Source organism: Egretta garzetta, unplaced genomic scaffold (assembly GCF_000687185.1).
Source record: "Egretta garzetta isolate BGI_Z169 unplaced genomic scaffold, ASM68718v1 scaffold94, whole genome shotgun sequence".
NCBI classification, from domain to species: Eukaryota; Metazoa; Chordata; class Aves; order Pelecaniformes; family Ardeidae; genus Egretta; species Egretta garzetta.
In genome coordinates, this window is record NW_009259683.1 from 4884102 (window position 1) to 4910760 (window position 26659).

General features: G+C 41.0%; 1 protein-coding gene across 1 annotated transcript in view; it reads right to left on the reverse strand.

Annotated features, from left to right (window-relative positions):
- The window catches only part of CREB5 (cAMP responsive element binding protein 5), a 222582-nt gene that overhangs the window by 170646 nt on the left and 25277 nt on the right, over positions 1 to 26659 (reverse strand). The window contains exon 5 of the mRNA XM_009638649.2: positions 4092 to 4264. Coding sequence (XP_009636944.2) covers positions 4092 to 4264 — 173 coding nt within the window. The remainder of the gene's footprint in view (positions 1 to 4091; positions 4265 to 26659) is intronic.

Below are 26659 nucleotides of genomic sequence, written 5' to 3' on the forward strand. Positions count from 1 at the left end.
GTGCCAGAAGACCATCTTATCTTGATTAAAATGCTCTACAACACTTTGAAAACAGATAATCTACATCACATGGTTAGTGCTCTATGTCCACTTTAGAGCCTGAGTTCACTGAAACTGGACTCGCATCTCCCGCTCCATTTAGTATGGTGTTAACAACTTGCTGGATCCGTGACAACCCTGAATCCTCCTGTGTTCCCTTTCAGCTACAGAGCTGTACCAGTGAGTTTCAAGTCGGAATGATTATTAGCCATGTCTGCTACTAGCCTGAAAAACAGCAGCAGGTTACTTTCTCCAGGAACACTGAGCTGTTTGGCTGCAGCCACCTACAGTCTTTGCTGGCCTGAAAAGAGACATCTTACCTGGTAAAAGACATGCCCAGATAAAGCAACCATTGTACTGCGTTGTCACCAATTTGTCTGACCATAATTTGCACATACGTTGCTGAATACTCAGTGACTGAAAAAACGGAGTTATTTAAAAAAAAAAAAAAAAAAAAAAAAAGGACAAACACTGCTATTGTACAGCCTAGTTCAGAGTCCCATATCTTTAGCTGATTCAGCTTATCTGCCTTCCTATACCTTTGACAAATGTATGTCTTATATCATTTTCTTCTCCCCTTCCTCCATATGCCTTACTGCTTTTCCTCCATGTATCTTATCTCCAAATGATGTGCTATTAATCAGCCAAAGACACCCTTCACTGCTAAGTGTTCCTCAACTGATTTTTCATCAGCACAAGTAGTTACTAGTTACAGCATTCCTCCCACATGCTAAAGGCTGGCGGGGGGGGGAGAAGGAGGAGGGATGGCAAGGAGGTTGGAGACTGCCTCACCACAGAAATACTATCTGGGACCTTTCTACCAACCTGCCAGTTTGCTGTAAATATAATGTTGCTGTTTGTTCTCAACCAGGTACATGGTGGGAGGAAAGCAGGACTGCACCCCGTCTTATTTTTTAAGTTATTAACCTTCACGTTCTTCCTTTTTCTGATTAATCTGGCTGGATGCCTGTTCAGTAGTAGCTGCAGCTTAATACCTGAAACAATGTGTGTATATACACTGTGCCAGTAAGGCTTGCCCAACAACGCTCATTCTGTCATGTTCTCCCATGCCTTGTGTCAATATCTCACTTTCTGTGCAAGCCCCCAGAGCCAGAAGAGAGGATGGGGGGGAAAGAGAGAGGCAGAGAGGGAGGGAGAAGGATGGAGGGAGAGCGAGGAAAAAGAGGAGAGAAGAAAGTAGGGAAAAATTACATCCCTTGGGAACGTCAGCTCCTGTGAACTCGCCCACTCCTCACCGTGAAATGAGCTGTGTGCGGGCACAGGTGGGTCCCGTTCTCTCTTACTGAAGCACGGCCTACAAGCAGGGTCTAAATGAAGACTTTCATTGCTGTTCCCTGTTTTCATTGGAGTAAGGCCATCACAAACATTTGCAGGTGGCTTGGCCATAGTCTGACACTAAAATATTTGTGGTTGTGATAAAAATCAGAATATTGCTACAAGATGGTTCTATATAACCTTTAGGGCTTGATCCTGCTCTTACAGAACTAGCTCAATGAGAGTTTTATCCAGTTGCTCTCTGCTGGTTTTACTGCTCTTTAAAAGGCATATTCCCTGGCACAATTCTCCATGTTAAGGACTCATCTACCCTCTGGGGCAGCTTCAGATTTTTTTTTTTAAAAAAAGGGGGAACCCAACCCAAAACCACTGATTCAAGCACCTCAGAATGTGGGCTTGTTAAAAAGCTGAACCACCTCAACTTTGTCAGGCCAAACCAAAACCACCAAATTTTGCAGAACTCAAACATTTTCTGAATCCATCTAGAACTTTCTTCAATGCCTAACACCGAAACTGTTGTCCAGTCTGTATTCCTCATGAATGCATCTTGGACGTAATTCTTAGCACGTTTAGAAGGATAAGATGAAGATAAATGGAAATGACAAGATATGTTCTTTGAATAAATAAAACAGGCACCACAGGGAAAAGACTGAAGGAAAAGAAGACAAACAAGGATGCTCAACACTTTGGCAAGTAGATGAAGTCCAAAATGCAGCAATTATCTCCTAGGACACACCATGAACAAAAAACAAAACCTCCTAGGAAGAGGAAAGAATGAAGAACAGAATATGCTGGAGGTCACACCATAAGTCTAATTCACACACCAGCTCACACAGAGACTAAAATGCTGACAATTGCCTCCCAATAGAGCAGCTTTAGACTCAGACTTAGGAAACATTTGTGTGATTCAGTCACACAGGAGAATTAAGATATGTCATGACAAAGTTTCCCAAATGAGACGCTCACCACTGACTAGGAAATAGGCCTTTTTATCCTCAACCCCTCCAACTTTGGAGATTCTAATCACCATGGCCCCAAACCAATGCAAACCTAAAACCTGACTGACAGGGTCTTGCAAAACCACATGCAGTTTTTTTTCTCATTACATAGAAACAATTGTTTGGAAGCCAAGTACAGTCCCATATAAAACACCTCACCACTGAGTATTAAAATTTGTTTGGTTTCGGTTTTTTCTTTTTAATTAAGGTCATAATTACCACTAGACCTATTAAGTCACAATTTGAACAGGAGCTTAATCATCCTTAACCCAAATAATGGCATTAGCTGTTTTTCTTTCCAAAACTAAAAAAGAATCTGTTTATCCCTTCCTCCCTCCCAGCCCCCTGTCTTTGAACAGAATGGGACATATATAAGACAACAACTGTCTTGGATTCACAGGCGAACGGTATTGCACATGAAATCTCAGTGAACACTGAGTTTTGTCAATACACAACATATACAAAGGAACAACTATCAAATATGTTTACCTTACTCATACTATAGTAAGAACCAAAATCCTGAAATAGTAGTAAAGAGGAAACTAGAGGAGCTTTGCCAGGAGCACAAAACTGGGGCAGCAGATGGAATCCGTGTCCTGTGCGTGGCTGGGTAGCCCTTACAGAGCGGTCAGTGCCATGGGTCATCCCTGCCACCACAGCACTGGAAGACGGAAAGCCTGTGGTCTATAACCTGCCCCAGCCATCAGGAATATTGAAAGAAAACTCAGGGATAACTGGATTTTGAGTTTTCAATGCCAGGATTTCACTTTTTGGTTTTCCTCTGAAGAGACTGAAAGTGGCTCATCAATTATTTAGACAATGACTGGGACAGAGACTGCTTTTGCACTTATCATATAATGGATGTGACCAAATTACACATGACAGATAATGAATCTAGACTGCTGCTTCATTCTCAGCCCACTGATTTATCTTTTTATCCACATATTTTCATCCATGAAACCCCCCAAATTCTCAGACTTGTGTGACAAAAAAACCTGTACCCTCAAACCTTTGAGGCAGTTTCTATATAATCAACACCAAGTTATTGTGACTTATAAGGACCTCGAGTTTGCTGGAAGTAACCGAATGTACAAGACACATATGTTTTTGCACATGCAGTTCTCCAAACATGAGCACACAATTGGCATTCAAGCCAATACAATAAGCATCCATATTGTCAATCTATGGGAATACATATCAATCCATCATCGCAAATTGAGCAACTGCTCACAGAGGTGACTGTGCCAAACTCCATTTATCTTGATGGTCTTTTTATTTTGTCTTCTAGCATTCCTCAATTAAACAGAGTACCTAGGAAACAGCCTAATCCCACTGAGCACCCAGAATTCCCGTTGAAGGAAGTGAAAGGATCAGTTTCAGAAATACTCTCTCCTTCTTCCCAGAGCAGTTATAGAAACAACACAAACTTTGAATGTAAGCAGATAAAAACAAAAAACTGGAAGGAGAAAGCAGGACTTCCCTGCAAGTACAGCACTTTGCCCCTTTTGAACCGAAGTGCCAGGTCTGGAGTAGATGCAGTATCCCGGCCATTACCCCACAGGCTGCAATACATGTTGCAGGGGCCCTTGCCACACGCTGGCAGGATCAAGTGCGAGCTCCATAACGTCAAGAACCATGAGGACAACATCTGGTCCTGCATGCAGCTGAACCTTAAGAACCACGAGGACAACACCTGGTCCTACGTGCAGCTGCTGGAGCCAGAAAACTAGAGAAATGAGAAAATGGAAATGGATTTACCCAATCTGTCGATTCGTGGAAGGTGCTTGAGTAATGACCGAACTGGACTGTGGAGATGGCATGGCTTGTTGAATCACAACGCTGGTGTCATGGTTTGGCATCCTTGTATTTGTCAGCTGGTGAGATCCAGGTCCTGCCATTGCTCCTCCAACTGTGTTATGCATGGAGATATTCTGTGAAAAGAAGGGAAACGGGGGATGGTGGAGGAGAATGAAAAAGAAATAAATGTCTTATCCTGGTTTTGTGTTCTAGAGGAATACAATTAGAAACCTGAAAGCATCAACAATATGAAAAGTTACTGGCTTCTAGTAAATCCTAAGTCAATAGATCTTCTTGTAACCAACAACGATAAAGAAATGAAAAATAACTATTTACTTTTACAGGGCAATATAAATGGAAAAATACCCGCAAGTTGACTAATCACTCTTCTGTGAGTCTGACTTGTGATTTACAATGGGGATATTTACCACATATTCTCCTCACTGAATGTGATATATATTTTGTTTGAAAATTACTTCTGTGGTGAGTGCATGGCACCTTGATTTATTACATGGGTTGTTTACTGTGTACTAGGTCTGCTTAGACTGACAAGCAAATCAAGTTTTATAGTCCCAAAGTAACAAACTGTACATGGTACGTCACGAAACAGCCATTTCTATTAGCCTCCATATATTTCGTAGAGCAATAATATCCCAGAGGCCTAGAATAATAGCACTGTATTTGCACATATATAACCTCTGCTTCAGGTAAGTTGGAGCCCTTAAAAGGTTCTCAAAAAAAAAAAAGTTCACAGATAACTCATACCCACAGAGCAAACAAGCCACGAGAGACTGGGATACTACTGAGGAAGGAACCCTGGAATAAAACTTCTCTCCTGCTATCCCTATACACACAATACATACTGCTGCTAAACCGCAGGGTTTGACTTGGCACGTGTTTAAAAACAAACAAAACTCTCAAGCCAGAGATAACCCACAGTGTATATATATGAAAAATACGGTAACCTTGACAGTATTATTTTTCCTGTCAGGCATCAACGTGTGGATTGTGAGCAGTAAGAGGAAAAGAAACTTTCCATTGTCACCTCATGCAAGGCTGAGGAAATGGCGGGGGGGGGAACAAAAAAAAAAGACAAACGCAAACATCTTCCTGACCACTGCAATACTCGAGACTGAAAACAAGTTAAATTTCATTCAGAATTCCAATTTATGAGCCAACTCGTCCAGGAAACACATAAAAACCACAAGATAATGATACATAAAGCTGGTGAGAAAGGAAACTCAAGAGCCCTGCTCCAATGTGGAGGACAGAAAAAGCAGACAACATATTGAATCCCAGACCTAAAAGAAGGATTGCATTCTGAACCAAACCAAGAATTTTAGATTATATTCCTCATGGAAAAGGAGCCAATAATTAGAGGACCCACACTAAAGGCCTTAGCAATCATTCCCCTATCTCCCATTTCTTACATATTTCAGGTGATTTCCTAGGCTGCTGTGGACATAGGAATCTCTGTTTCTTTTACTGTTGTCATCCAGTCTTCATAAACATATAGAGGCAGAGGTGCTGCCTACAGACACACAGTTAGGCCACTCACCCAGTATGAAGAAGACCCAGCTCTGAGTTCCTATTCCAGTAAATAATTTATGGAGTATGAACAAGGTCCAGCAGCAGAACAGACAGTATTCACTTAGGAGCATGGATTGCAAGAGGAAGGCAGACCAAGCACTTTCATAATTTTTCATAGCTCAGTAGTATGTCATGACAGAAAGTATGTCATGACAGGCAAAAAGAGAGAATAACTTTAAATATATGGAAGCTTTTCCAAAAGAAGTTCTCCCTCACCTACCACATTCCTATAAAAATGTCACTTCTTCAATGGATTAATGTTTTCTGATGAAAAACTGTTCTGTTAAAAAAAAATTATTATATATATATAGCCAAATCTAGTTCAGTATTCAAAACCACACTGACTTTTTTGATCATTCCAAGATTTTGCAAAACCAGGTCTAATGATCTAGCCATCTGCAAGTTCATCTTTTAGCACTATCACTTCCTAAAGCTTTTCCTTTATATTAAATGCATGTGTTTCAATTAAAACCTATCAGTAAGTGATATTGACTTGTTTCAAAGTTCACCCTCATTTAATTTCTCCTTTACGCTGCCTCCGCCATTCCTGAATCCTTCCAAATATTTGTTTTTCCTGTGTGCTTTCAGTAGTATGTTTATCAGAGCAAATATTAAACTGCAAGAGAGGTGTACGGTACTTGTACCTCTGGGTCCATAGCAGAGCAACAAAGAAGAAAAGCATCGGTCACCCACTAATGAGCTTTACCCTGCAGTGCTGCACAACTGCTCCCCTGGCATTGCCAGCACAGATCTGCCCGCACACGCGTGCCTTGCTTCCAAAGAGGGCTGTCTGCACGAAGCCAGAGCATTGGCACAAAGCTGTCCAGGACTCAGAAAGCCTTTCTCTAGGTTACAGGCTCCAGACCATAGATTTCCAAGAGCTACAGAACACTGATCTGCTACATGGGAGGATCTTTCAAGGAAACAAGGGTGATGCCATGAGTCCATGAGGCCTGGGAAGGAACAGGATGTAAACCCGCCATGAGCTTTAGACAAGTGGCGCCCCAGCACTTCCCAAATTTTAACCAGATTTTACTGTAACATGGCAGGGCAGAACTTAAAGATTTAATATCAGATTCCTGTGCTCCTAGATCCAGTATTACCATTTTCTTCTCCTTCTCTTTCCTTTTTTCTCCTATACCTTTTCTCTCTAAGGTACAAATGGTATGAGTTATGACGGGTATGAAAAATTTTGTTTGCACATATGACACTGTAATTGCTAGCTTACATGCATAAACTTGTAATGCTGTTTCAAAATTGTAACCGTTTCCAATCAACTGTATCTCTTCAGAAAGCAGGCTGAATGTGTGATGTATGGAAAGCAAAACCAGAATAAAAACCTGTCAATGCATCCAGATGTCCATTCTCCTCAGCAACGCAAGCACTGTTGTTGGGCAGGAACTATACCTTTATACTACGCTGCCAAGAGAAAGCCTAAGATTTCTCAACAAAATGTCAAACTCAGCATAACTCTCACATTCATAAGAAAAGGATTTGGCAACATCAGAATAATTTACAGAGAAGTTCAAGCAAGTTCATACTTAAATGACAATGCCTATGCTTTGAAAGACGGCAGGAAAGTAATGCACAATAGATCTGACACTAAGCCTATCTGATCTAGTCGTATGCATCATGACATGCAGAATGACTCTACATCACCGGCGCATCAAGACTAGGCTCGTTGCATGTGTGATGCAGACGGTCTTCAGAACTCCCAAAATGGCCCTGCTGTGTTGAGCTCTAAACCTGATTCCGAATGGCTCTGGGTAGGATATTAATAAGCTCCTTGCAGAATCAGCCTTGGGCCCTTACAGAAACAGGACAAATTCAGCAACATTGGCCGAAACTGAGACCTCCACTTCGTAGTTGAATTGCTATTTGGTTAGGCTGCTTCCAGCTCTACTTTTAAGGAGTTCTACATGCTCTCCCCACCAGGGATCCATGAAGAACATCCCCTTTTCATTCTCCTCCAGCTCTTAAGCCAATGCTTAAGATTAATTGCTACTATGTGCTGGGACCTCCCAGCACACCAACTCAGAGGAGATGACAGGAGTCACGACACGGACAGAGCCCTCCCTGAGCCCTCCCTCTGCTTGTAACACTTCCAAGACCTGTCCATACTCTGAGACAGTATGGCACAGAGTTTTCTCAGAGATCTTCACAACTGCCTTTCAGCATTAGAAGAAGGCATATGAGCTTACTATTATTAATAATTCCAGTAAACTGAACCTAAATGTTCACATGGGGAACAGCCCACCCACATGCCAGGGGTTGTAGAGACACAAGAGATATCCCCTGCCCTTTAGATCCATTTAATGGATCTTAATTAAGATCCAATAAATTAAGAGAAATTTATTTCCTCTAGGACTAAGTTTCATCCTCAGAGTTCCCAGTCATTCCCACTGAAACAGAAACTAGGATTATAACACTGAAGAACTTTTACAGAAACAGTCCCCTCCCCCATGTGCTCATACTGTACTCTCCAGCAGTATTTAACTTTCAAATAAATAATAGAAAAAACAACAAGCCATATCCACAAACTGCTTTTAAATCAACGTGCTCATTCTCAACCTTCCCAGCTGCAAGAGGAAAGGGAATAGATCATCAGCAGCTTGACTTCTCCCCAGTTACGCTGTATTCCCCATTTTAGCTTCAGACTTTCAAGAAAACATTTGAGCATTTTTCTCCCACATGCAACCATTTAACTTTGGATAGGCAACACGCTTCTTTTTTCTAAAGGCTAAAAACTTCTTGAAGTCATGCTTCCATGTTCTGGTGGAGAGGATTACACATCACTCCACAAGAACACACACCCTGTTGGCAAGCACAGCAGAGAAATGACGGCTCCACAGACACAGGCGAAATACACCCCATGACTCCAGGCAGTCACCATTTCCACTAAACCCCGGTTCTTCCAGAGAAACACCCGTCCATGTCACACGGCACCACCTGTATCACACATCCCCGACTACTGAAGGCATAGGACGAAGACAACGGATACATCCTTTACTATCCATTGTAATATTCTGAGTTTCAGACCAGATTTGTTTGTGGTTTTAAACTATCAGAGCTAGTTTCTGAACCAAAGCCAGCTTATATTTTCCTACTATTCTTTTTAAACTCTGAGGTTTAATGAAAATTGCAAATACCAGTTTTATACAAACTGAAGATTCATTCAGGATTGTTCTGAATGAGCTTTTAGACCAATAGAGCTGGTGCCTATAACCAATTCTACATAAATATATTTTGCAGACTATGAAATAAATTCTGAAGTCAAAAGGCACTTGCCATGAAAAAATGAGAGAAAAATCCAATTCACCTAAACAACGAAAAAAGCACCTTTTTGTGGTTTTGTTTTTCCTGTTTTCTGCAAAAAAATCATTTACCTGTATTTCCTTAAACAGCAACTTTAAATATTTTTTCAAATAATTCAAGAGAATAAGCATCAACTTAAAAAAAACCCACAACAAAACCAACAAACAGAAGTCAAATACACAGCAATATTTTAGAATATATATAGCCTGGCCTCTCAATTGATTTTAACACGGAGAAATTGAGTTAGTTTTAATGAGGAGAAATATTCTAAGCTGTCTCACTTTCAGGCATTTTACAGTTTACAGGGAAAGAAAACATGTATTTCCAACCTAAAGCCTTCTAGAAGGCTCTACAGACACAGAGCATTCAGGGCAACCAAGTACACATTGAAATAGCAGCTACCTGTGCACTTTTAAGGAGTGTATGGTAGCATCTTGCCTGATTATGGAGATCATATCTCCACAAGACATATAATACACACGTGAGTGGAAGCCACCGGTGACACACTCCTCCATTGCATGTGCTGCCCTCCCCCCCCCCCCCCCAAAAAAAAAAAAAAAAAAAACCAACTTAGACACTTGGAAGACATTGCTGTAAAGCAAATTATAGGCTAAATGTGGCAAATAATGGCATGCTTCAAAATTATACAATCTCCATCAAAATTATTGAGCCTCTATGAATTCTCTCCTGACAGAAAGATCATCTCAAAACCAAAGTTATCAAATTTCCCCAGAAACAGCACCAACCCATTTATTTTCTCATTACGCTGATCAATGTGTAAGGAAAACACCCTCACGCCAGCCCATCACAACCGTTTCATCTGTTACGGTGTGCAACTTCTAAACTGCCATAAGCACAGGACTAAGCTCACTGTCTGCCCAAGGCCAGCAAACATAACAGAGGAACTAGGGAAGAAAACGGAGATGAAAAAATGGATCAGATTATTAAAGCAGTTGAAAGATTACAGGAAAAAGACAGTCCATTACAAAGATTTATATTTAAAAAAAAGAAAAAGGAAAGAAAAAAGGAGAAAGTTCCATTATGCACAAGATGGGAGAGCGTAAACTTGGTAGAGAGTGTAATGCAATACTTTCTCTTTTTTTAAGCCGTAACATCTGTATAGCTTGAATGAGAAAAAGCACTAGAGCAGAAGAAAAAGACACAGAAAAGAACTGCTGGAAAATACTGTGTAGTAACATTAAGCACAGGGACAAAGCACTAAGAAGATCTTCTAGTGCAGACTGCTAAAATCCATTTAACTCCCTTACTTAGTGAGAGGTATGAAGTCACTAAGCGAGGCTGGCACATAAAAATACAGAACTGATGCCAAAGGATCTATTCCTCAAAACATTTCAAAGACAGACAAATGCTCGCTTAACAGCTACCTGATAAAAATGGTACATTAAAAAAAAAACCAAACCCAGCAGGTCTGATATATCCCAGAGTGCAGAAGGGCTCTTCCCTGCCTCCAGGTCCTGTCCAACACCTACCCCTGACCCAGGCACAGCTAGCTACCCACACGGCACCGGAGACTCAAAGGCTGGGAGCAATATGCATACATCTGACTTCTTGAACCCCAGGCACCACCGCTCAAGCCAAATGTTATCACCCTGATCTCCTCAGGGGTAAAAATGTAAAGAAAAATTAAAATCCTGACTCAAAAATGACAAGTAATGATAGGCAGATGGGGGAAGAAGGGAAACATTGCTCTCACTGAAATCATAAAGCTTTGAATCTGTACTTATCAGTCTCGACCACTGGTTTCCAATTTTTTGGATCACAGACCTCTGTCAACCTTCTGAATTTCTCACAGAGCACTCTGTGCTCTTATCATAAATTGTGTAATTAAGGCAAGATGGTTGCACAGACCAGCTGCAGATGACTTACCACAGCTTTGCGACCACCAGCAATTCACAGAGCAGAGTTTAACCGCTGCCCAAATACTGCTTCAGAGCACCATGACTAGAATTTCTTGACAATAACGATAACATTTCTAAAGGTATCTATGGACTTAACTAGCCCAAGTCCTTTTTTTAAAAAAAAGTCTTCAGTCTTCTGGAGCCTTAGTGGACAATTACTGTTAATTAATAGATCAGATCAACGTTCTGGGGCTGGCAGGACCTTTGCAAAATTTTATCCTAAATATCTGTGCTGGAACATGCAGGGAAACTTCCTTTTTGTTTTAAGTTGGGCTGAATTATTCTTAAATGTAGACATGCTGGCTGCTACTAAAGAGGCACAAACAAACAAACAAACAAACAAAAAAACCATAAATTTTTTTTATCTTCTTTTCTTTCAATAGCTGTTACTATGTTATCAGAAAGACTTTCTCAGATACACTGAGTGATGCAAATGAAACCTCAAGCCTGCTAATCTCCACCAAACCACATAGTGCTGCTAAGAAGCATGGCACAAGACTCAGGACAGGCATATGAAGTGCTAAGCCAGGTATAAGCCATCTCAAGGCTGCAGCAGTCACCACCTTAACTCGAAGTCCGAAGGGCCCGTTTAAGCGCTACTAATCCTCTTAAGGCCACTGCCAGGAGGGTGACAGCCCTGCACAAAATCTCCACAACACAGTTCATGCTGCGGGCCAACCTTTGACGCGCCTCCATGTGGCCTCTGCCCCTCCGGAACCAGGAGCACAGTCACCTCCTCCGGTCTCTTCCTCACACCTTCTGGGGAAAATGCACATGAACTTCCAGGGGCACGTTAAGCCTCCCTTGCCTGTCCTCCACTTTGGCTTCTGGTTTAAGCAAATGCTCTGACTCCTCTGATACTACGAACAAAATGCAGGATATTTAGAAATTTTTTGGTCTTTTATCTTAATTTTTGTGACATGATCTAATTACAGACATTCAGTGGTGCCCTCTAATTACCAGTAGAAATGAATACTGAAAGATGACCCTTGTCTTCCACGCTTCCCTCCCCTCTTCCCCCACTACCCTCCTCATGCCCTTTTCAGCATGTCTGTCCAGACTATGCTTTTGACATATGAAGCCTTCTTGACATACACAGTAAATAATATATGGTGCGTACCAGATGTACCCACCACAAGCCATTTACTAGGGGAAAGGAAAAAAGTGATATAAAGGAAATGCAATGAACATATTTTAAAGGAGAAGGAAATTTTGGAAGACTGGTCTCACCAGAATTTGAAAGGAAATAGCTTCTCTATGGGAAAAGATGACATCAGATTGCATGCTTATGGCTTGAAGTTTCCTACAGAAATCTCCCATTTTCCTCAGGGTTGCTTGTTTCATACACAATTGCTCACCCAAGATAGCCATTTAAGCAACATAGCACAAAGAGCTGCTTCTGTTCAAATAAACACCAGTAACATTAAGTGTGCAGAGCCCAGTTTGGGTCACGCCTGGTGTTTTGCACTGCTAACACCCTGCTGCGTCCTGCTAACTGGGAGGCTGCAAAACAGGGGGAGCACAACTAGCTGCTTGGCTCTACCCAGTTCTGTCATACTTTATGCAAAAGCCATAAACTGACTACTTCGTTTCTTCCAAGTTGCCTATTGTGACATTTACAAACAGGAACCTGGCAGCATGTCAATGGTGCAAACTGATTTCCTTTTCTAAATACAATTTTAAAAAGCAAATAAACAAGGTTATGCCTGCTAATGAAACATTATATGCCATGCTGGAACTAGCTTTTCCTCAAATGTAGTCTCTAGAGCAGATGGAACACCAATAAGCACAAAACAACAAACCTTTTTATAAAAGTATGTTTATAAGAAAATAGGTTCCCCATAGAACTTTGTCTAAGCAAAACCTGGCTTATATCTGTAACGTTATCTTGGGGACCCAATTATGGTCCCATTAGATTGCTGTAAACAAGGGAGCTTGCCATGAATTTCAAATGGAGAAGGGCTAGTAAGAAACGTGAAAAGGAAGAAAAGAGATTTGCCAGTATACTTACTAGGTGTAATTCCTAGAGGCCTCAGTTGAAATCAAGGCCTTATTGTGCTAAAATCTGTACAGACACATTGATGGACTACACTTGCCCACAAGCCTTAGAGTCCAGAGACAAAGCAAGGAAAGAGGAAGGAAGAAAGAGAGAAAGTAAGTGATTTGTGTAGCCAAAAATCAGTACTCAATGGAAGGGCTCTTTTCTCCCAGTCCAGTGGGAGAATCCACTATTTTGCACTGTTTCTCTGCATCTAATACTTATCTATAAATTCAGAAAACCAGGAAATTTTAAGTAAAATTTAAAAAAAAAAAAAAAAAAAACAAACCACAAAAACAACGAAGAAACAGTATTATAAGCTCTACTCTGATTTTTTTTTTCCAGCACTATCATTTCATTTCTGTAAATCAGAGAGAATGCACGTACAAAGTGGGTACTCAAAGAACCTTCTCAAAGTAGGTGCATGTCAACTTTTGCAGGACAAGCAATTAGACATCCAAAAGCAGCTGCCAGATCTGGAGGCCAGTCAGAGGGTAGCTGAAAACCTGGCTTTCCTTTCTTTATTGTAAGGAGTTTTGTTTTTAACCATCGTGAAACAGAAAGCTGGGGTGGGGGGGAGGGCGGCAATCCTCCAGGAATTGCTTTAAACAAGCCTTTGATACCGCCAACCGAAGGCACTAGGCTTTTCAACATTATGCAAACCATTTATAATCTGTTAATAGCAAATTCACAGAGACAGCACTTTGGCATTTAAATTTGTTATATTTTATTTAAAGCTTCTTTGAAATTCTCATCACTGATTTCACTGGCATAAGTTATTGGCATCATGCACGAGTTACAGCAATGGCTGCTTGACTGCATTCAATGACCAGAACATTTTTTTAGACAGAGCAGTTGGTAAAGGAGAGCAAGGATGGTAGCAACAAAACAGCCAGTGATTTTCCATTCAGGCGGTTTCAAGCAGAAAACCAGCAGGCTTAACTTCTCTGCTAAGAAGTCAAGTGGAAATGCTGCTACCCTGGTAATAAAATACATCTCCTAAATATTCTTTTAGCCCCAACCCACCACAGCAGCTCTGCTGGGCCAGGCTGGCTAATACTACGTGGGGACTAAAACAAAATGCTGGGAAAGGTCCAGGAGTCAAGGCCAATGGTGATCTCAAAAAGCAGCCAGACAGACCATTTGCTACACAAAAAGGATCACAGGTCTAACCAGTGGAGTGGACTGACAAGTGAACTGGTAGGAAAACAGTTTTGATCAGTGAAAATCATACAAGGAACAGCGAAGCATCCAGCTGGGATCAAGTTAATTCACCAGACCTCCTGGGAAGTAATCTCAAAGGCTAGCATGCAGTTTTGCAGCATCCATGATTGTTTCAGTCAATCAAAGTTGATGTTTTAGGAGAGGAGAGCTAGTTTAGTCTAGATCTCGGACTGAAGGAACTTAGAGAATTAGGTTCATCAGTTGGAAGCATTCAGACAAAATTAATAATCTTTGTAGCCGTAAGAGTTTAAAAAGTTAGGGTTTAGGAAGGCAATCAGACTGCGTACATAGAAGGCAAAAAAGTAAATACACTTCTCGCTGAGAAAAGTTCACTTCGAGCGAGTACAGCAAGGGCTACAGACAAACAGGTATTACAAGAAAGCGTTCTCTGAATCCTCAAAGAAGTTTCTGACATTCTGCAGTCTGGTTAAGGAGAAACACGCTGCCCTTGTCCATTCAACAGTTATCTTCTGCAGTGGCAGTCAGGCAGGAAAAAACACTACCAAGACTAGGAGAACACGCTTGACCATCCACTGACGAAGGCACACGACTTCGGTCTGAAAGCACAGCTTGCTGGGGATGGGTAAAAGAAGAGCTACTGTTAACGGGAAATAAACTGAGTAAGCAAGCTGGTGCGGAGATGGGACATATAGCTTCCCAGGACTGGGACAGCAAAAGAGATCAGAAATAGAACTCCTTGGACTCCAAAGGTGTTCTGCAAGTCAGGTCCACCAGGAACTGCATAGCCATCCTTTTCCTCGCTCTGCTACAGACTTACTGCATGACTTTGAGGAAATTACTTCACATTCTTCTGCCTTACATCTCAAACAGGACGAGTAACTTCAGCAACTACAGAGTGCTTCAAAGTGACAAGAAGTGAATAGCTTTTAGAGACAACACAGTATAGCTAGGAAGGCAGAGCAGAAGAGGGGTTTTGGTAGGAGAACTCCACAGGACTTTAGGGTAGCATGCATTTGAACGCCAACCTCACAGAAATGACAAGAGATCATAACCAAGATACTTCAACTGATACGGAAAAGAGTTATATTATGAATACCATTAGAAGAATAGCAAGACAAAAGAACAATTCTTTGGTGACTAGAAAAAGGAGAGCAGGGAAGGACATGTAAAATAGCAAATGCAAAGAATGACTGCATGCTCAAGCCCAGATAGCATTGCAGGACCTATTCTTCAGAGAAGAGGAGCTCATCGTCTGCAGAAAATTGGATCCAATTAAAGCATTCCTGGCTGTACATCCAAATCTGGACACTAAAAATAGCAAGCCATTTTAGAAGAGTCAGGCTAAAAATCTTACTGAGGTTATATGGTGGTGGTGGAGGGGATGAATTCCCAATTGTAAAAGCAGGACACATCTGGCCCAGCTTCTTTTCTAACTGGAGTAAATGGAGAGAACAACAAACGAGCTGTACTATATTTGATAATGCTACCAGACAATCATCCAGATGTACACGCTTCCAGTCACACTAATTAAATGCGGTGTGGAGCCATCCTGGGGAAATTGTGTACCCTTCCTTTAGAGTACCACACGCTTCTGAAATGCCTTGGTGAGGCCTCACTCCACCCAAGGAACCACAACGCACATTTTCCTAAGTAACAAGCAATTGGGCCTCCTGTAATAGTGTGATCCGGCCAGATAGACAACCTCATACAAGGAGGCAAAACATCACTCAGGCAATGGAAAGCAGGAGTTTCAGCTGAGCCATGAGTGAAACAGGGCAGGTGTGCATCCCTGAGGAACAGCCTAGCCGCACGTGGAGAACTGTTAATCCTCACTGAGCGCCGTTCTCCACATGGCAGCTTTTGCCTACAAAGTGGATGTCCCTGGGATGTTTACAACCAAAGCAACTTGAGAACGCCAGCCTGCCACAAGCAGCACCCCAATCCCGTTCTCAAAAGCAGCTAGCTAATAGGGCATCGGCATTAAAGAAGAGCGTATCACCCTTGAGCACAGTAACAACACTGCTCATTTTAAGCCCACCTAACTTACAGTTAGGTCAGAAGTTATTACTACACAAGACTCAAAGCACAGCCGCTCTGAAGTCCAGGAATTGCTGTCTGGTTTTTCTTCATTACCAGAAGACCACAGAAAGGACTGTGCTTTGGAAATCCATTGGATCACACTGTCTAAGCACAAGGAAATAGGTTTTCCAGTAAGATGGTGCTCTGAAGGTGATCTGTGCATGTTTTAGCCTGTCTGCCAGTTCTCTAGGAAAATTATACTGGCAACTCCTGGTCACAGACAGTATTTTAAAGACTTATGCTGAAGATAGCTGCTAAATAGCATAACCTTCAGCATTCCTGGTGATTACTACATAGGAAGAAGCAATGCAACCCCCATGTGATATTCTGAAAGCCATTTCCCAAACACCTCCTAACTGAATGCTTGAACTCATTTCAAATACTTGGCACAAATTGGCAGATTTGAGATCAAAGGCTAAAAAGCCAGTGCTGTTTATGACTAAATGCAAGGTGTCCTTCAAAACATGGGGCACCAGCTCACACTTCTGACACACAGTTGTGAAAGGGTTTGCAAAGCTGAAACCAGGGAGTCTGGATTGCTAGAGCTGGCCCAGAATTTTGCCCAAAGTTTCATGCTTTCAAATGATACAAACAAGAAAGCTGAGAAGTTTGTCTGGATTGACTAATTGTGTCCCACCTAGTAAGACCAGAAATTTTAATCCTCCCAACAAGATTTATTAGGTATTGGCAGGGATGCGTATGTAAGTTTAGCATTCAGAGAAAAGCTATTCAACAGAGAAAGAAAGAGGAAGAAAAAAAAAAAAAAAATGTAAACTCAATGAGGTTCAAAGCAAAAAAAAAAAAAAAATAAAGTAGAGAATATTCTTTGTTGTTCTTTTAGATAATTTGCTTTAAGGCAGAAATATGATAGTCTGAATTTTAATAAGATATGGTAAAGAATCTGTGATGTAGGGAGCCCAAAATGATTATTCTGCCTTCAAAAAGGACAGACAACGTACTACCCTACAATACTTGGTCTGTCTCTTCTTACAGTAAACATTGCTAATGCTCCTGGAGAGGGGCTGACCTTGCCAGCCAATTACATTATGCTAATTTGTCTGTTACTATAACTCCTACAGAGGCATTCACAGCTCAAAGCAGGACAGAGATTTATATTGTCTCTTCCCAACTGCAGACTATGGACGTTAATCTCTCTCTCCCTCCTTCCAGTTACAACGCTACATGGCAATATCTACACGCAGCGCCACTGCACATTCAAAGCGACAGTTATTGCCAGCTTTATTCAACTTAAAAGACAAGCCGCGGTCCTACCTTGCCCTTTTAATAACTGTCACTGTCTATGAAAGCATATGCTTGGTAACAGCTGTTTTCCTATGAAAACATATGGTTTCTCATATGCTTTTGAAAACACCACAGGAATGTATTCGCTTGCTAGACGCTAGTGCCATGTCACTATATCAAGCAACAAAACCATCGAAAGGATCTGGAATATGTTTTCTATGTTATACTCATGTATTACAAAAACACCTATTGTTTTATAACAACAGAAAAATCATCCAGCTGAAAAGATTCAATGTAAAAATAAGGCTCATAATTTAGGAGCCTCGTGCACTACAGTATTACTTAAAGATAGGATCAAAACATTGGTCTTCTACAGATGTGTAGCAAATAGCATGCTTCATGCAAGCAGTTTACGGTCCACATTCTATCATTAAAAAAAAAAAAAAATAAACCTCATGAGATGTGGCTCTTCTAACTGCTGGAAAGATCAGAAGCTTCCCTAACATCTTTCAGTTGAGATACGATAAAGAGAGTTATCAAAAACAATTGAGTCACAGCAGTTTATAATAAATTACTATCCATCAAGTAAACCACAGTCATGACCACTACATGCTTCTCTCCTTCCCTTCCTCCCTCCATAATATTTAGGCCAAGCGAAGAGTATTTGCGTGGCCAGTCGCATACCAGAGGACATAGAAAGAAGCCAACTTGTTGGGCTACTTTAATTCAGATGTGTTCAGCCAGGCCAAACTGAAGGAGAAATATTTTGGTAAATAAAAGTTTCAGCTGTGGTTTTGAAACTGATTTCAACATGAGCTGACGTAGAAATTGACATAAAAAGACAGAAAGTTTTCAAAGTGTTAAAAAGACAGGGAAGTCGTCATTCAGCAAAAAAACCAAGAAAAACCCAAAAACGTGGCTTATGAGAAGGTCTTACAGAAATTTCCCTTTGGCTCTAAAAATAACTCCATCAGGACGTTTGTAGAAAAGAAAGAAGTGATATTCAATCCAGTTTATGCTCTAGGATCAACATCATCAAAAAAACCACCCAAACTTTACTGCAAGAGCTTCTGAACACACCAGTATCTCTACATGGTATTACAGTACTTCTCAAAAAACTTCAAAAATTCTACACCTGTGTCTTTATGGCAGTTAAACACAGGGTGACAACAACAACAAAAACACCACCACACCGAAACGTTAGTGTTTTATTACCTATTAACAGTGAGAGGGCACATACAGAGGTGCATACAAATCTGTATCACTAACTTTACAGTTTCCAGCAGATCATGTTGCGCTACCGCCTGCAGTTACCGACCTGAGCCATAGTCTGAGTTTTAAGAAGGTGATTAAGCATGTGAGGCAGAGAGGTCAGCAAAGCCGATGAACAGCAAGAAGCGGTGAAACACCTGTGACAGCCCAAGGTATGGCCCTTGGGCACTTGGTTGGCCCCTTTCCATGGATTGTGATTCCCCCCGTGCAGTCTGTGAAAGGTAACACTTGCCTGGGGGACACATAGGTCACTATGAGGATCTAGCACTTTGCAGCCTACTGGCAGATGTGCCGTAAACCCATACTGACCTTCTTTCTAAAAGCAAGCAGCAACCAAAACTAAATAAGATGCCCTGGCACAGCAGACATAAGAAAACAAGTTAATTCCTTGTGCAACCATTCCTGCCAGTAAGGATCTAATGGACCAGGGACAAACCCACAAAGCCCTTGGAAGGAGATTAATACAGGATGTTTCCCTCTAGGAAAACGTAGGGATTGCGTCTGAAAATGATATAAGCCAAGGGAGGGAATGGAAAGATACCCACACCTGACAAAAAGTCACTTTGCAGTTAGCAGAGAGAGGTATAACCTTGTTAGCCTGGTTAGACACCACAAGCAAATTATGAAACCAACTTAACAGTGCCCAGTGCTCCCAATCCCAGAAGGTAACCAAGAGCACCTTTTGCCTAAGGTGACTCTTTCAAGCTCAGACAAATAGCAAGGTCAAAAAGCAAAAGGTTCATGCCATGTGTGCGAACAGTTCATCTGTGGCACTGGTCAGGCCTGCAACCATTAACACACAAAGATTCAGCATAAGAGCACCATGAAATCAGATTAGCTGCTTTTTCTGTACACTAAGGACTCAGAAAGAAGAAAGGAAGGGGAAAAAAAAAGTAAAAAAATAAGGTATAGTCTGCCATTCAGAGGTTTTATATTCTGCCAAAAACAACAGTAAGTTGTTTCCATTTGACTTCAATTTGTTATCCGTAACTCCAGTTCACTAGAGAAGAAACAGAGGAAGATAAGCTTGATTGACAACTGCATGTCCAGTCTTTCTGAATGTATCTAACAGCTTTGTGCGCTAACAGGAATTTTCATAAGGCACAACCGTGTGAGAAGACTTAAATGTGCATACAACAAAAATGCAATCAACTGCTTAAGCAACCATTCAGCACATAGCATATAAAAAATTAATAAAAATATTTATAGAATTATATTGTTCACCTACATTTCTCTTCAGAATCAGAATATTGGCTCTGCCATGAAGCCAGTTAATTTGCTGGTAATGATCAACACATGATATATTTCTGAAGTCTCCAAAATTTAATTTTCTACTTATTTTCCAGCTGATGAACAAAAGGAATCTGCTTTTCCTGCATAATTAACTTAGCTTATACTCCTATCATGAGCAGTCTATACAAGGCTGTATCTGTACTATCTGTAAGATGAGGTCTCATCTACGACCTTGCTATGCATGCAGGGGGAAAAAAAAAAATAATCACACTGCAGGTTCTCAACAACTTCATCAAAACTGACCTCATACTAGAAGTGACCTAAGGTTACCTTGGTTTACGTACATATATCCTCTGTAGTAAGAAACATTTTCAAGAGATGTAGTAAAAGGAGAGTGCACTATGAAAATATTTTGAAGCTTAAGCTTTCCAATCAGTTCAGTGGATTTACATGAGCCCTGGTCCCCTTGTGAAGTATTTAAAATTTCTCCACTGCAAGAATAACTTGTGATTATCTCTTTATTAACTATTACTGGCAGAAGCTTATCTGCTTGACAGGAGAGAGAAGGAGCATTTAAAATTACCAGAGTACCACATTGCTTTACATCCCAAAAGGGGTGAGGTTGTCTAGCTGGCACAGCTCATGGAAGTCAAAGTGAGAAGGATCTGATCCAGACAGTATCTGTACAGATAGCATGTTAGGTTCCTTAGAGACTCAGCTCTTTCACACCGTATTAATAGTCTTTGAATGCATCAAGCCTGGAACAAGCAGAGATTTTTTTTTGTTGTGTTTTCTTGGAAAACATGCTGTGGTATTAAGCTAGTAATTTAATCTTGTTGGCAATATAATAGTTGTGGTATAATCCCTCACGTTATAAAAGTAATTGCCATAATCATAACCTACATTCAATTATTTCTTTTGCTACAGCGCAGCTGCAGTGGTTTCCCACTCCCAACCTGCCATCCTAGCGCCGAGGAGACAAGAAGGGGCAGAAAGTAGTGCTCACAAAACGCTACTACAGCCCATCCCTCTCCCTTGCCTAATAGCAAGTGACTCCCCATCCCAGTTAATAAAGAGCTCCTTGTCCCTCCATTATGCAGTGTAATCTTTAAAAGATTACATTCTCATTTGGGAAGGAGCCAAGAGCCAGTGGGAAATTCTCTAGTAAATTGGATAGGGAGACAACAATATGAAGGGCAGCTGGATGGGAGCACATTTTTTTCAGGGCATTCCTATTCCTGGGGCCCTCCAGCATTGTTAGAAGTCCTGCAGTCTCGGCTCTTTTCACTGCTGTGTTGTCAGGATAATGCAATTCAAGAAGAAGGGGACAGAGATTAGCTGGTTTGAAGATGGAATGTGAGGAAGCGAATATTGAAAAGTAGTAAGAAGGGGAAAGCCCAATTACATTTTTAAGTCTTACCACCTTCCATAAAAACAAGGGAAGAGCACTTTGTTTTAAAACACTCTATTAAGTGTATCAACTCCAACAGTCAAATACAGTTTTTTTTCTTCCCCAACTGTCATCAAGAAGGCAATCTGAGCACTCCATCGCTAATAGCATTTTAAGTAGTATTTTGAAAGGCACGTTTCCCTCACTGCCGATTTCCCCTTGCCTGCACCTTCCAAGAGACGCATTTGCTCTGTGGAACCTACTTTCCACCCCACCCTACTTGTGATCTAGGATGGAGAAAACCAAAACAACACGGGGCAGGCAGCCCTGTCCCATTTATCCCTGCACACAGAAGGACGCAAGTGAATGAGAAAGGGAACTGGATTTTTTTTTTTTTTATTGTTCTTTAAAAGTACTTTCTCAAGAAGTCACACAAATTTATGTATCCAGAAGACTGAATAGGCGCCTCGTGTTTATTTGGGCAATAATGGCATACATCTAGTACCATCTTAGCACCGCTTTTTGTTAGAAAGTACAGAAATCTCAGGGGGAAAAAAAATTTAAAAAGCTATAAAAAATTAACTATTTTTTAAAGTATCACATCTTTTTTATTCCTCCAGAAAAATAAGTTTTTAATCATAACATGAAATTCCAATCATTATTCCCCTTCGTGTAACATAATTAAGTTATTTATTAGGAGGAAGTAAAAAAATAGTTGTGACAGCAGGGTATCAGAAAGATTGGTTTTACCCTTAAATTGCTGTTCAACCAACTGCCACTTACTTTACCTGCAGGACTCAAGTAACAACAGTTACCTATAGTCCATGGGAGGCAGTAGTTAAAATACATTGAAAGTAGAGGATTGTTTGCAATTTAAAATCTTAGTGTTGGGAAGTCCTGATTCAGCAAACTATCTCTATTCAGAAACCCCCTGCACACATGCTTAAAGTTAACCACATGTTTAAGAGCTATTGAAGTACACGGACTTTGGCCCCATTTCAGAAAAATCAGTTATATACACATTTAAGTGGCTGAGATGGATGAAGCAAAGAAAAGAAATTGGGATACGAGAACTGTACCTGAAAAAGATTCCAGCCAAACAATAATCCACAAAATAAGAACTTATGTGTAGAGGTGTAATACACCTAATAGCTTTCCTGGGTTTCCTGAAACATATACATTGGCATTTACGCTTGCATGAGTTTACTGTACTGGGAAAAAAATAGCATAAATGGGAGAGAACTACAGTAACAAGTTGTCATTAGAGAAACAGGCCTTACATAGATCTATACATCCCAAGGAACATACACATAGATCTCAGAGATAAGACAGGTGCGTGAAGAGAGAAGGAATATTTTGTAAAGACCACTGAAAGCAGAAACAACAGGGTCCAGGCTGACTCTCCCTTCTTCTTTCTCACAGAAAAACTATTCTAATACCCAACATCAACTGAGCATCTCCATCTCTTCTCTTCTCTTGTACAGCCACATCCTTTGACATCTCAATTCAACATTAAGCCGAGAAACTAACTCAGTTTCTTTTTTTTTTTTTTTCTCTTTTTTTTTTCTGGGGAGGGCAGTAGGGCAGAGAAAAGGAAATTATACTTTTCACACTCCTCTATCTCTGCTCATCCAATTCTCTTAACAAGGACATCACAGGAATATTTTAATACCCCAATTCTCAGAAAACAAAGAACTGCCTTTTTAATGTCTGCCTCTCATGAGTGATCATTATTCCTGTTCTTCCATATAAATGTTCCTTTCCATTTTCCCCACCAAGTCTGACCTGGGATAGGAATAAGTCCTTTATCTAAGTAAAAGTGAAAGGTACTTTTCTTCCTCTCATTCCTTTCTTCCTTTCATCAGCCCATACTTTCCCATCATCTCCTTTCTCTCCCCTCTGATGTCCATACAGTGTTTGGACATCAGGGAGAACTCTTCCAGCACAAAGAAGGAAGAACGGGCAACATATCTTATTTTTCTTTCTCCCTTGATAGAAAGAAAAAGTAGTACTGGGGCAAAAATCAACTGCCAGATGGAAGCACACACAATCCACAGATGGGGCAGCTTTTACCTTTTCTTCCAGGTGCCACTACTGCACCATTTCTTACTGAGAGTGGTGAAGGCAAAAGCCCGCTCCCTTTCTGCGCCTCCTCTGAATTTCTCTGTGTCTTGATAAATCCACAAATGGAGAAAATACCACCCCTCACCTCAGGTGAGGGAGGAAGAAGAGGGAGAACAAATCTCTCTGACTGTCGGAGGGGAAGCCACGCTGCCCACACAGACACACGCTTATTGTAATCTCTGTTGAGAAGGAAGCGAGACCCACTCAGCTAACAACTGTAGAGTACTTGTAGCTTATTGAAAGGTGCTATGGCATGGAAGTCAAGCACCTCCACCACCACACGCATTACACTTACAGGCTACGCAGCTTAGAGTTTAACATTCTGCCATAATGGGTTTCTTTACTGCAGTTCCTTTTGCAGATGCCTTTTATTTAGAAAGGGAATTTCTAACCTTTAATAAAATACACTGGAGCAAGCTACAACTAATGAGAAGGGAGTATACAAGGTTTACATGACAAGCCAACAAATTTCCCTAAACATTACAGTGTACATTTTTACCGAGACTCACAGAAAAATCATTGAGACCTTCAGAAAACAAATTTCCAAATAAAATCTAGCATAAAAATCAAAAGAGGCAGTAGTCATTTTCTGGAATTCCAAAGAAAGAAAAAAAAAATGCTTCTCCAGGCTCACAACGATTTTCCTATCCCCATTAGGCACATTTTTCCGTCAAGAAGATTTCTTTTAATAATAGTATGCCACAAACGATCATCAGGCAGGAAAAACGGGTCAGGGCAGGGATAACAAAGATGAAAAGAAAACTGCTGAGAGTTCACCTCTGCTGTTTATTTTGAGGCACACTTAAGATTCGAGTCGGACTATTCCAATTGTATTCAAAGATTTAGTTCCCTAAAGAACATAAATAAAACTAGCAAGGGCCATCAGCCAGAATAAAGCTTTCCTCGTAATCATCGAGTAAGGTCAGCTTTTGTTTGTTCTTTTATATGATAATCTCAACTCCTCTGTGTTGATTTTTTAGTTTTTTTAAAAAAGGAGAAAATAAAGTTTCTTAAGACTAATGGCCTATTTCTGCAGGGGCAGCTTTTCTAGCACGCTCACATATTGTCTATCTTTTTTGGGCTGTGCTTTCCTTATCAAGTATTTTGAAGCTTTTACAGCTAATCTAGGTTAGCATGCTCTGGTTAGCGGCTTGTATCTGTTGAAAGGCAAGGCAATAATCCATCTAGGTTTAGGGCATTTTCATAGAACTGATGCAGAGCTGTGTCAATTTTAATGTCATGCTATGGAGAGTGCATGCAGCTCTCTCCACTTTAGAGGATTAAAAGTGACCTCTCTTACCAAAATCAATAAGGGCAGCTTGCTGTGACTAATAGGTTGTAGAAATTCAAAAGAGACGGTTTGTAACACTGAGTTCATTCTCCCCGTGTCTCTCCCCACCCAGCCCCAGACTGGCTGGCAGAGCTGCACTTTGACATCTACGTTGACATGGCGAACTGATGTCTGTTCCCTTCCTGGGGACCAGACCAAGCCGCACACAGTTTACTCACGTTTCAGGGAAGAAAGCAAGCACATACTTGTTTGATAAGAGTGGACTTGGCAACTTCGGTAGAGAAGCATGTGAGAGAGAAACTAGAATAAGGAAACGTTTTTTGCTCCCCAGTATGGTTTTTAAAAGGCTCTAGCTTTAGATATTATCAGGACATCAACAAGTACCCAGATAGCTCGCATCACTGCAGGTTTTTTTCCTAGTCCCTGAGCAAAGGCTTTTCTCCGTTCAGATCCTTTCCTTGGTTGTTGTAACAGGCTAAAAATTTAAATTCCATTAAAGTCAATGGAACTGTCCCAGAGATGTATGAGGCTATACATCCAGCTGTAGCATTCATTAACTGCCATGGCACGTGCTCAGTTGTTCTGGCTTCTTTCTGCTCTCCACTATTCCTTTTGTTACTCCGAAGTACTTCAGACTTAACAGTAAAGTTTGGGCGCTTTTAGAAATACAGTAATTTCATACAGTACTGGAAACGGGTCATGCTACAGAATGCACACAACTGGCGTAAAGCAAGTTTTCAGTTTTTCAGTTTCACATTTTGTAAGACTAAAGAATACCAGCAACTCAGATCAGGATCTCCTACCTTATGGTGAAAATACCCTTAACTCTCCTGGATGTCTCTCATTTCCAATTTATTTTGCTTAAGGTACAAATTAAAAATCCTTACCCACGGTTCATAGCTTGCGGACATTTTCTCCACATAACAATCACCATCATTGTCTTTATGCCAAAAAAACAAGGCTTGCCTTGGGGGAGCAAGGGAGAAAAGGGGCTGAAGTGGTGGGAGGAACCCAACCGTAAAGGTTTAGGAGTCCCTACGGAGGTTTATAAATAGAAGACTGCCATGTGCAAAATGTGAAAGAAACCCAGTCAGCATAAGAGCTGTTGCTGTTTTGAAATCTTCTAACTACATCCATTTAGGCAGTAGACAGAGTTATAAACAAACAGTAAATCAAGAAATTATTAGCATTTGAATTTTGGCAAGATAATAAAACGTGTAGGGGTATAATCAGCAAATAATAGGAAAGATCTGCAAGCGAACCCACCAATTAATGATAAATAGGACTTGGCACAGAATAACTTCACCAATGTGGATCTCATTAGATGGCCGTGGAACCTGTTCCTGCAGCAGCCCTCTCCAAGTGAGGGAAAGGTGAGGTAACCGAAATGTCAGCCTACCCACTCCCTCTCAGCTCTCGGGCTCCAGGATTGTAACCACCTGGGCCAAAATGACAACCTTATGCTGCCGTGAAGGCCACGCTGTGGTTCCCCATTCTTCAGCTGGTAGGTTTCCTCATCTCAGCTTTTGGACCTTGGCTCTGCAATTCCACCTCAGCAAAGGTGACCCAAAACACGCAGCTTCGCTTGCTCTGGAGAGCAAGAATCCCTCTCTCCTCTGTTCACCTGGCTTTATTAACGACACCTCTTAAAGAGGGAAAGGCCCCCAAGCAAGCGATATCACTTAAACAGATAAATAGTTCACACACCCAGCAAGGGGAAAGGAGAGGGGGAAGAGACCCTGCCTTATTAGACTAGAAACAGACACACCATATTAATACAAAGAATCAGCATATGGTTCTAATAGGCTTTCTTAAAATGATTTATCAGCTGTGATTAAGCCCTCGACCAGC